General features: G+C 40.9%; 1 protein-coding gene across 3 annotated transcripts; it reads left to right on the top strand.

Annotated features, from left to right (window-relative positions):
• Window positions 1–1,394: 1,394 nt before the first annotated feature.
• LOC308130248 (poly(rC)-binding protein 2-like) lies at window positions 1,395–10,246 on the top strand (the record flags this gene model as incomplete). Of its 3 annotated transcripts, none has more annotated exons than XM_080496487.1 (13): window positions 1,395–1,549; window positions 2,352–2,490; window positions 3,706–3,729; window positions 3,813–3,845; window positions 3,952–4,068; window positions 4,183–4,314; window positions 5,491–5,619; window positions 5,760–5,834; window positions 6,053–6,094; window positions 6,786–6,858; window positions 7,751–7,806; window positions 7,941–8,110; window positions 8,979–10,246. In XM_080496487.1, exons 2-13 carry the CDS (start codon window positions 2,386–2,388, stop codon window positions 9,013–9,015), a joined length of 993 nt encoding a protein of 330 aa, XP_080352613.1. In that variant the 5' UTR covers window positions 1,395–1,549; window positions 2,352–2,385. The 3 variants fall into 3 exon arrangements, with proteins under 3 accessions (XP_080352613.1, XP_080352612.1, XP_080352614.1); XM_080496486.1 differs by having other exon boundaries at window positions 6,053–6,112; XM_080496488.1 differs by lacking the exon at window positions 8,979–10,246 and having other exon boundaries at window positions 6,053–6,112; window positions 7,941–8,114.
• Window positions 10,247–11,229: the final 983 nt, after the last annotated feature.

Raw genomic sequence — 11,229 nt, 5'->3', positions numbered from 1 at the left:
TGCTCTCACTACATAACCTGAATTCACCAGGTGGTGACAGGTGCAGATGAGAAGTCGGTGAAAGCCTACAGCCATTATGATATTACTACCAACAGAGATGGGAAATGTGACTGTATTGGCTTTATGAGATTTTATATGATTAGACATTTTTCTGTGATGTCTTGCTCTTTTTTCTACAGTTCATCTAAACACCAAACTGTTGCATGAAAGTCAAACCATGATTTAGGATGGAATGCGATGTAATACAATCACATCCTGCTGTCCTTCAATATAATTCCGTATATATTTTACATATATATATATATAGTAACGTGTGCAAGGTAGCAAAGATTAAAAAATTGCATTTTACAAGGTAAAGAAGGATTTAGCTTTTTTCCCATCATTAAATAGGAAAGCGAACATCAATATATATTGGAAAAAGTAAACTTTTTTTCATACTACATGGACCTGATTTGCAAAAATGTTTCTTGTTTCTTCTTATCTGATACTATTTCAAATCTCCAGACAGCTCTGTTAATCAAAAAAGCAATGTATTCTGAGCTAATCATGTGAAATGGCAGCTGTCCGACTGAATGTACAGAGATGTTATTGGTTGGTTCACTCCCCTCCATGGTGAAGTAAACATCACAAGGTTACAATGGCACACTGAATTTTTCTTAGATGCAGTTTCTCGTAAGATACCAACAAGAAAATTACAATTAAGCAGGGCCACTGAATAATACACAAAACTCCTGTTATATCATTTGCTGATGGGGTCTTTATGGACTCATTGCCAGTCTCTTAGCAGCAGGCCGTGTTGTCTTTATTCCTGTGTGTGTGGGAGTGGAGAAGCAGTCTTTTTTTCATATTATACTCCGTTTTGTGAGTCGCTGTATGTTGTTAGTGTTCTTTTATGTTCTTCCTTCAGCACATTCCAGTTGTCAGAGTTGCCACAGTCGATCTTCTTCTCCCAACACCCTTTTTATCTCCTGTATCCTCCTCGTTCACACTGATCTCCATAATGTGCTTCCTCATTGCATCCATGAAGCTCTTCACTGGCCTTACTCTTCTCTTCTTACCCGGTAGCTTCACCCTCAGCCTGTACTCACATAGCAATTGCCTATTTTCCAAATCTCTGATGCACTCACTTTTGAAATACAGAAGGAAAAAAAAAAACGTGCTCCAAAAAAGTGACTTCCAGATAATATAGAAGAGTAAACGAACCAACAAGCGAATATCTTGGAAGAAAAACTCTTCCAATTATGTCTTCTGGGGACCTGAAAATTAATTTACTATCACAGATCTGGTTTGGGTATTAAATCAGCCATGGTGGGCGTGGTTGACCTGCGGATGGGGGCGTGGCCGTGCGCGTGGGGGGGGCGGGGCGCGAGGTTCAGGGTTGGGTGCGCTTGGTCTTTTGTGCAGAGCAGAAGAGAAGAGTGGAGTCCGATCGAACAGCGGCGTCTCTTCCCTTTTCCCCGGATCCTCTCAAAACTCCCTCCCGAACCTCTCCCCCTTCCACCCTTGTCACCCTACCCACCCCCTGAACGCACCTCGACGGGCGACTCCGGTAAGACCCCGGGAGGAATCCGCTCGGATTTGTGCTTCTCTCTGTTTCCTCTGCGAGTGAAGGACGGCGGTAACTCAGCACGCTCCGTAGGCCGCGGGATGCGACTACTTCCTGCAGCAGGCGGCGCTAATGCTAGCATGCTGGACGGAAAAACCACCGCTGTGTGTCACTCTGCGGCCGGTTAGGGGCTGGCTCCGGGTCGCTGTGTTGGGAGTGATTATTATCTTTACAGATGAAGTGATTAGACATTGCGGCATTTGAGTTGCTCGTGTAGTAAACAGCAGTGATTTGTGAGAAGTTGCGCGCTAAATCTTGTTCGCGTGACAGGCTCTGCTGGTGTTTGCAAAACCGGATTTGTCATGCAAAACGTGCTCCTGTCGGTGCTCTGTGGTCGCGAGCATTGCACACCAGACGGAGACTTGCCCTGCTCCCAGTGCATTAAATGGTAACCTCGTTTTACATTTTGCTATTATACAAAATTAAAGAGCTACGCTACGTCGCCACAGCTGCGCAGCACCAGGAAATAGATGGATCCGCAGGGAGACAGAGGGTCATTGTGCCGACGTGAATGAGTGGACTCCGGCCAGTTTAATGTGAATTACTGAACTGAACCGTCCCATTCTTCGCGAGTAGCCGGCTAACCTTGTTAAAATCAAGTAGTAGCTCGAGCCCCCCAAGATGTTAAGTGGCCGCATCGCCTCATTGACGTGCGCTGACAGCAGCTCGTGTAGTAAACACAGCTCCCCTCCGAGATGCTCCCACTGGTTCGACACGTTTGTCATGTTTCCCTCTCCATCTGCAGACGTTCTCTACCGGCGACCAAAGACTCCGTTGAAATGACTACTGTTTACTGCGTGGACTCGGCTGCGGCGATGGACTCCAGTCTAGTTGAAGGAGGACTTAATGTCACCTTAACCATCAGGCTACTCATGCACGGAAAGGTGAGTGTCTCTGCATGCAACGTGCAAACTCCACGATCATGAGCGCCACTTCATTCTCCAACTTTAATGAGGTCAATCAACGAGTAGATGATATGAACAAAAGGTTTCTGCCAGTGTAACACCGATGGCAGTTGAAATGCAAATGAATGGGGGTTGTGGTGATGGATAACTACAGCACAGGAGTGAAATCCTGAAGCCATGTGTTTGGGGTGAATCCTCCACAGGTGTCTGTTGGTGGTGAGTCCCGGGGAGGAGATGTTTTCCCAAGCAAATGGACATCACACAATATTGTGTATCTAAATATTAAAAGCATACGGACACTTAATTCATAAAGAGGTCGTAGGAGGACAGATTAGAAATCAAGTCAGTCTATTCTTCACTGTCACCTTTTGCTTCTCTTTTTGTAACCCAACAAGTCACTTGATTGAATTTGCTGGTGTTGAAGTGTTTTCCTCCAGAGTGACTGAGCTGCCGGGAGAACCAACATTTGCAGTAAATGCTTTGGAAAGTGGTTTTTCGGTCCAGGGATCGGCGCTACTGTCGCTCAGACCTTCATGTCTTCACTGGGAGGGCGACTGTTTCCCTTCTACGTTCAAGAGCCAGTTAATCCTGACCGAGCAACCTGCACATTAAGCTCTATGACCACTAAGTGATTAATGTCACGGTATTTGCTTCTACAGTCGTTCTGTTTGTTAACCTCAAACAAAATGCTGTTATATTATGGTCGACACAAGCCAAACCCAGAGTCAACATCTGAAGGGATAAATCATCTCAAAGTTCTTTCATATATTTCTGTCATTAATGCCAAGTGAACCAAGTTTCTGTCACTTTGTTAGTTTTTAAAAAGATTTGCTGTGCATCATGTTAAAGGTTTTATTAGTGTTGTTCAGAACCTTTGGGGCTGAATGAAGCAGTATTGGAAGTTTGTGGTTGAATGGTGACTTGCGTAACTACAATTGGCACATATTTTAGGGAAATATCAACCATGGAGTCTTTTTCAACCTCCTACCTGCACTGCTTCCTGGCCACGTCCAAATAAATCCACACGGTCTGGTTGGAGCCGCCAGTTGGAAAACTCTTCCGTCTCCAGATGTTTCTCTTTGCAGACTTCCAAGAGAATGTGTACATGCACCTTGTGGTCTGTTGAAGCCAGAAAAAAACCTCGTTAGAAATGCATGTATTGTTTTAACATGCATCTTTGTTCTTCCTTTGCAGGAGGTTGGGAGCATCATTGGCAAGGTGAGTTGTTTTAACTGCCCGAGTGACACTCGCTGTACCTGTTTCCTTTGTAAATATATGCAATATTTGTGCTTTTTCTACAGAAAGGAGAGTCTGTGAAGAAGATGAGAGAGGAGGTAACATTTGTTTTTAGTTTTTCTACTTTGTAATCATTTCAATGATTTTGGCTCATCCATTACATGTTAAAAAAATATATATTTTCTTCCTTGTTTGTTTACACAGAGTGGTGCTCGCATCAACATCTCAGAGGGAAACTGTCCAGAGAGGATCATCACCCTCGCAGGACCCACCACCTCCATCTTTAAAGCCTTCTCCATGATCATCCAGAAACTGGAGGAGGTTAGAAACACTCTCCACTTTTGGAATGAAACAAGCCATTGCAGCAAGAGGGATGGGTTTTCTTTCCTTTTCTTTTTTTTTGCTCAAGGTCTGTCTGTGTGTCTTTCCCTGCAGGACATCAGCACCTCCATGACTAACAGTACGGCCACCAGCAAACCGCCAGTCACCATGCGCCTCGTCGTGCCTGCCAGTCAGTGTGGCTCGCTCATTGGCAAGGGAGGCTGCAAGATCAAAGAAATCAGAGAGGTTTGTGTTCACCGGTTGCCCGTGTCTCCTTCGATAGCATTTCTATTGTAACACGTGCAACTTCCAACAGTTTAGCCAATAAATAATTAGTTTTTGTTTAGTTTTGCTGGTATTTGATTTCACAGTGAACACCAACGGTTCAGTTTGAATGTTCAGCCACATGTACATTGTAACAGGGTAGCATTTATAGAGGTGGAATCTTGGAAGTTAATTATTCTTCCTGCTAAAACAGCAACTATAAAGAATACAAGGCTACACTTTGGTTTGATAACTATTTCTACTGTACTTTTCTTGATGGCCTTAAACTTTACTTTGTACTATGCATTGGTGGAGACACTCATTCTTTGATTTACAAAAGTACACGTGCAATTTTAACGTTTCTGCCATGTCATGATTATCACGTGTTGAGACTGCTGTAAATCGGTTTAAATAAAATCCATCGTTGCAGAAGTGTGACATTGTACCAAGTGCTACTTATTTTACAATATCTTTAAAAAATGTACTCAACAGGATACATTTCTCACGAGAATTTTGTAAGACTTTGCCTAGTCGCTGTTTGGCATTATTGATCTATATGCATTTGGGTGCTTTCGCCATGGCTTGTTAGAAGCACGTTTCAAATGAGTCCCGATTCAGTATTTTCACTTGACTTAAAGTAGGAAAATACACACATTTAAGATTTTCCTTGAAGGAGCTTTTTATCAGTAGTTTCTGTTTTTGCAACAGCTTCAAATTATTCTTTTGAATTCAACCCTGGATGAAAAATGGCACTTGGATTCCGCTCCGTTGTCTGTTATCTGATTCTCTTTCAGCCGGGGTGCTAATACTTTTCTCCGTCACAGACATTCAATAGATGTTTTCCCTGCAAGCTTGAGTCTCCTTATTTTTTTTTAAGGTGGGGGTGGTCTGTTTCGTCTAGTTGCATCATTCACATTTGACTGCGTATTTTTCATGCTTGTTCCATTCTCTCAGATTGAAATCAGATGTGGATAGAATATGATTCCTGTTGAGTGCAAACTCAAGCTGAAGCGGTAACCTGCTTTGATATATAGAATGACAAATGTGTGTTTCTGCAGTAATAACAGGCAAAGGAAGCCTTCAATTCACTGGGGACTCAATACAATCTAAATTCGGGCGAGCTGGTAACTGTTTGTGTGTGTGTTTGTGTGTGTGCAGTCAGCAGGAGCTCAGGTACAAGTAGCAGGGGACATGTTGCCCAACTCCACAGAGCGTGCCATCACTGTTGCAGGGACCCCACAGTCCATCATCGAGTGTGTCAAGCAGATCTGCGTCGTCATGCTCGAGGTAGGGACGCCATTTAACACAATGCTGCTCTTCCCGTTTTGCCAGTGTTCAGAGGATATCGGCAAACAGTCTGGATGATTTGCTGGTTGTCAACAATGCCTCTTTTTTTTTTCTCTCTCTCTCTTCTCCCCTTTTCTTAGTCTCCACCAAAAGGAGTGACCATCCCATACAGACCCAAACCCTCAGGCTCTCCTGTCATCTTTGCAGGTGGTCAGGTAAACAAACGGCCTGCACTCGGCACGAGGAGTTGAAAGGTTTCAGTTTGGACACGCGTGGCGATTCTTGTAGCTGCAGCCCAGTTTCATTCCACACATTGTTCCTGTCGCACCCCAAGGGCAGACAACTGAAGGATATTTGAGTACACTAGGTGTCACACTGCCACGCCCTTCTGAGAGCTTTTTTGTTCTCCCTCTTTTTCTCTCTCTCTCTGCAGGCATACGCTGTCCAAGGGCAGCACCCCATTCCACAGCCTGATGTAAGTGAAGGGCCCTCTGTAAGTGATTCAATATATTTGAAACTCGATCGCGGGAAGTCATACCACCCTCTTCCTCCATCCCTCTGATTTTCATTTCCTCACCACTGCTTGAAACACTTTTTTTCCATTTACCATCCCCAAAGGTTGTAGATTGAAATACAAGTGCACTTCTTTTTTTTTTTTTGTATTGACGCCCTGTTTACACAACGTTTCAAGTGAAAACGCATTGTTTTGCATTTACATGGCAAAGGCAGAAACGCTGGAAAAGGAAAGTAGTTTTGGATTCTATTCCAGGTGACTGAAGTGTAAAACTACCAAGTCCCAGGAGAGTATGGACTGAGAGTCGTGGCGCTCTGGAGACAATCATCGCTACGGTCCATCGACTCGTGCGTGTGCAGAACCTATTTACCAGTGGTAGCGTTTCACAAAGCACAGCAACAGAGTGGGCGAGTTTTCAAAAAGTTGCATCCTCAGATCCCCGGATGCAACAAGAGTCTTGTGTTTTCACTTGTACACGTTGTGTAAATAGAACCTCAAAGCTGAATCGTAGGTTCCATTCTTCACGTCATCATTTCTGCTCATTATCACCGCGATCAACGTTGAACAACATTTCAGTCTCTCCGGCACAGGTTCCATTTAGTCCTGACTCGTGGTTCTCCTCCTGTGTGCCTTCCCTCCATTGTTTCTGCAGCTCACTAAACTTCACCAGCTGGCCATGCAGCAGAGCCCCTTCTCTGTGGCACACGGCAACGAGGCCTTCCAGGGTAGGTGGACATGTTGACGGGCGCGCCGTACGGCGGCGTTCACAGTTTATGACCTGCAACACTACTTGTCCTTTTTGGGATGGAAACGGTTGTGGTGAAAGTTCTGCAACTTGAGCATCTGGTGTGAAGCTTCTTGCTCAGTGGTCACCTGTCGGCTGTGGGACTTGAACCCATTTGCTTCTGCCTACAAATTGTGTATACACATATATATTACTCATTATTAACGATAAAGGCAACATGTCGATACACATTGCTTGTGCAAAAATAAGAATAGTTGTGAAATGGGTTAAAATGTGGGTGACATTGCTATTTTTCTTCAGTTATATATCGACCCCCCCCCCAAAAAAACCACCCTTCTTCACAGTCACGTTAGTGTGTCCATGTCTCTACCCAGACCACAGATCAGCCCTTCGGTGACATAAGCAATGACTGTAGTGTTGGGCAGCAAGTTAATTGCTCAAATGTACTTTGTTCATTTGAAAAACAAGGAATTCTGTAGCTACAGTTGACTTCCAGGCAAATATTCCCAAAATACTACAGTCATCAGATTAGATGTTAAAAAGCTCCAATTCTTATAGAACTGTTAAACTGTTTTTTTTCTCCAGAATGTGAGTCTCTCTGATCAGACACTATTTGAAATGCATTTAGACTTTGATCAGAAAGACGCTGATCCATAAGCAGAGAGTTTAAAGTCCTGCTTTGTTAGAATTGTGTTAATTATTGTCACTGCAAGATTACAACTTCCTGATGTGACTGCGGACGGCCCTTTTAGTATTTAGTCATAGTTTAGAAATGGCCTATATTTTAGTGCCACACTTTCCACCACTAAAGTAAAGATGCTCTGTAATTGCCATGTATTTGTAATAACAGGGTTCTATTTGCTTTGCTGCAGCTGGGATGGACGCTTGTGCACAAACCGGCTCTCATGAGCTGACCATTCCAAATGATGTGAGTCGCCTTTCTTCACTTCTTTTTCTTAACATTATTGAAGCTGCATATTGCATCTTTTTTTTTTTTTTTTTTCCCTCCGTTTTGAATAAATTCAATCTTATGTGATTTATTAACTTCTTTTTCGTGTCCAGCTCATTGGCTGCATCATTGGCCGTCAGGGCGCGAAGATCAACGAGATCCGTCAGATGTCCGGGGCTCAGATCAAGATCGCCAACCCTGTGGAGGGCTCGACTGACAGGCAGGTCACCATCACGGGTTCCCACGCCAGCATCGGCCTGGCCCAGTACCTGATCAGTGCCCGGTAAGAACCACACAGCACACATTGGACTTCTTCTAGTTAGTCAATATATTTATCTACCAAGTGTTTTATTTTATTACATGTCAGCTTGCAAAGCCACTTGTTGTGACAAACGACCTCACAAAGGGAATTTATTTCAGTTGCTATTTTTAGTAGTTGCTAAAAAAAAAGAAGCTATAAAGTAAAAGGAAATCCTGTTGTAATGAGATTACCTTGCTTCCAACTCTAAAATCTATAAATATTTTTATTTAAAATATGGCACATAGACAAAACAAAAAATTTAACTGATAAATTCAAAAGACAAATGTTCTTGTTTATTGTTCTGTGCAAAATCAAAGAGAGCCACACTTGGCTTTTTTCCTTGAACACAGTATACTAATTATAAGCAAACCTGCATGAAGAAGTACATTCATAGACTAAACAAGTGAAATTAGATGTGGAAAAAAAGCTGAAAGTGGAAAAGTGTAATCTGATGAATACAAGTTCACATTTAGCTCTATTTACTACAGTTATGTTATTGTGACTTAATCACATTTAAAGTGGAAGTTTTTCAACCATATTTAGTGTCCTTATCCTCTTAATTTTCAATTAGTTTCATTGTTATCCTCTTAACACATTCATGCCACTGTCGAGCTTCACAAGCTCGATTTAAAGCTGTTTTTTTTCACCAGAAGTCTTGCGGGGGTAAGAATTGTCTGAGCTGAGGTTTTACAGGTTTGAGTTTTGTGATCATTGAAGCTTTTCTGTGGGGGAAAAGCTACAGGAGAGGATTCTGATTACGAGAAAACCAAAAAGTTTTCAATCTAATTTAAAAAATAAAGCGAAAGGTTATATCTCAATTCTGACGTGTTAAATCTTGAATGTTTTCCAGACTGTCTTCTGAAACTACTGGACTTGCAGCCAACTGACATGGAGGATTCTCATCAGCACCTAATGTAACCCCTCTCCCTACTTTTTACCAAGAGGTCCCTTATTGAACTTAATGCAAAAACCAAGTACTCACTGTTTTTGTCCTCTGCTTTGGTTAGACACCTACTCAGTTGTAATTGCACCATCATCATGATATTGGTATTTTATTTATTTATTATGTTTTTAAATTCCCTTTGCATAAAAGGTTTTAATGACTTCCTTCTGTTGTATTTTTTTTTCTTATTTTGCTGTATATCTGTATGATCTTCTTGATATACTGTAGGTAAAAAAAAAAAATGTTTTAGAAAAATCTGAAAAGGCATAAATGTTTTTTTGTTTTTGTTTTTTTTCTTATGTCAGATTTTTCTTAGAAAATGTAAAAATGAAGAAAAAAAAGAACATTATAGATGGACTGTTCTCTCTCCCTTCCCCTTTTTTGAATATCTATTTATTTTTTATTTAATACACACCGCTCCTTGTTCGAGTCGGATCACGGACGTCGGCCAGCTGTACTTGCAGAGCGAGGCGTTGTGGGTTTAACGGGTTTCACTGGGGGGAAATTATCTCCAGCTGAAGTTGTATGCAGGAAAAATGGAAAACAAAAAAAGAAAAGAAAAAAAAAAGTTTTACAGTGGAAAGATGATTCAGGCCTCATTTTGTGTGGGTTCAGAGGAGATTTCTAAACTACATGACCTCTCACCTTTTTAATTTACTGAGTAAAACGTGTCATTCCTGTTTCCATCCCTTTTCTTTCTCCCATCTGGACTTTTGATCTTTGTTGTGATGAGGGTGGGCGGGCCTCGGTAACTGGGAGCGGGTCAAAACGAGAGGAAAATATTTTCTTTTCTCTGAAATTACTAAGACCATAGTGATGATGATGATGATGATAACATTGAAATGTTTGTTTTAAATAGAGAAAATATTTTTTTTAACTGCAGGGCTGGGGAATGCTGCAAGGGGCAAAAACAAAAAAAAAACAAACTACAAGACATATTGGTCTTTATAAGTATATTATGCTGAGGTATTAAATTATGATTAACTAGAAGGAGAACTATAGAATTAACACTAGTTTCCTGCTATCCTTTTTTGCCTGGGTCAGATTTTATTTTTTATTATTCTTTGCAGGATGAAGAAACTCACGTTTTGTGCACGTTTTCAAACTATTGTAGATCTGGGTGCAATTAAATTGTTGAAGAAATGAAATGCAGAAATAAAAAGATGTGAAATGCTCCAGTGAATCTCAGTTGTCTTTGCTGCGTCTAATAATTAAAATACTGGGAAGATGTTTTCAGTATTTTTAGTCCATCGAACCAAAAGGTGATATTTCGTTTTAGTCAAACCTTTTTAATTTTGAGGTTTGGGCTTTTATCTTTACTTTTGGTATCTTAATGACTATTCAATCATTTTCACCTAACTACATTCTTAAAAATTATATCTCCATATTTCAACATTTTAAAAGTAGATTTTTCTACACTTTGATTTTATTCAAACTTTTCAGCTTTACATTTCTGTAGTACTTCTCTATAGTTTGAACAATATTTTTCATTCTTAATTCAGTTGCTCTTTCTTTACATTCTGACTTCACTTTAATCTTCACTCAATATATTGATTTATAGGATTTTATCATCTGGCTCAGAGGTTTACGACTTACAAATGTGGAGTCACAAGTGGCTCTTTCAGTTCCTCTGTATTGGCTCTGAAGCATTCAGAAAATTATACATAGAAACAGTTTTTAAATTCTACTTGCATATATGGCTTATTTTCAGACTCTACTGGCTAAAGCAAACAAAGTGTTGGGAGGATTGGCTTATAAATGAAAAGAAAAAAAAAGCCAGAACAGCAAAGAGAAAGTAGCCGAAGTAACTGAAATGGAGCAAAAGCAGGCCAAACGGTTAATATAACAAGAAAATGGTCAAAATGATTAAACTGCTAAAATTGTCTCAAATAAAAATTATTCTAAATTGTAATCATGAAACATCATAAATGCACGTTTAGCAAAACTATGTAAATAACTTTGAAAACTGTGATCTTTAATGATTAAGCATGTTTTGTGGCTACAGAAGAATTTTATTCATTGTAAAGTGACAAAAAACTGATCTTTTGATAGGAAAGGTTGCAGACCTGGAATTCTCTACTGTACTTCCAACACTTTAGCTTCCTTCTCACTTGGCCTTTTGACTTTTCCATGCACGCGGCATGGCCCTGCAGTGGTT

This window comes from Blennius ocellaris (genome assembly GCF_963422515.1).
Source record: "Blennius ocellaris genome assembly, chromosome: 5".
Classification (NCBI taxonomy): domain Eukaryota; kingdom Metazoa; phylum Chordata; class Actinopteri; order Blenniiformes; family Blenniidae; genus Blennius; species Blennius ocellaris.
Note: the sequence above shows the minus strand (reverse complement) of the source record. Positions and strands in the feature narration are given on the sequence as shown.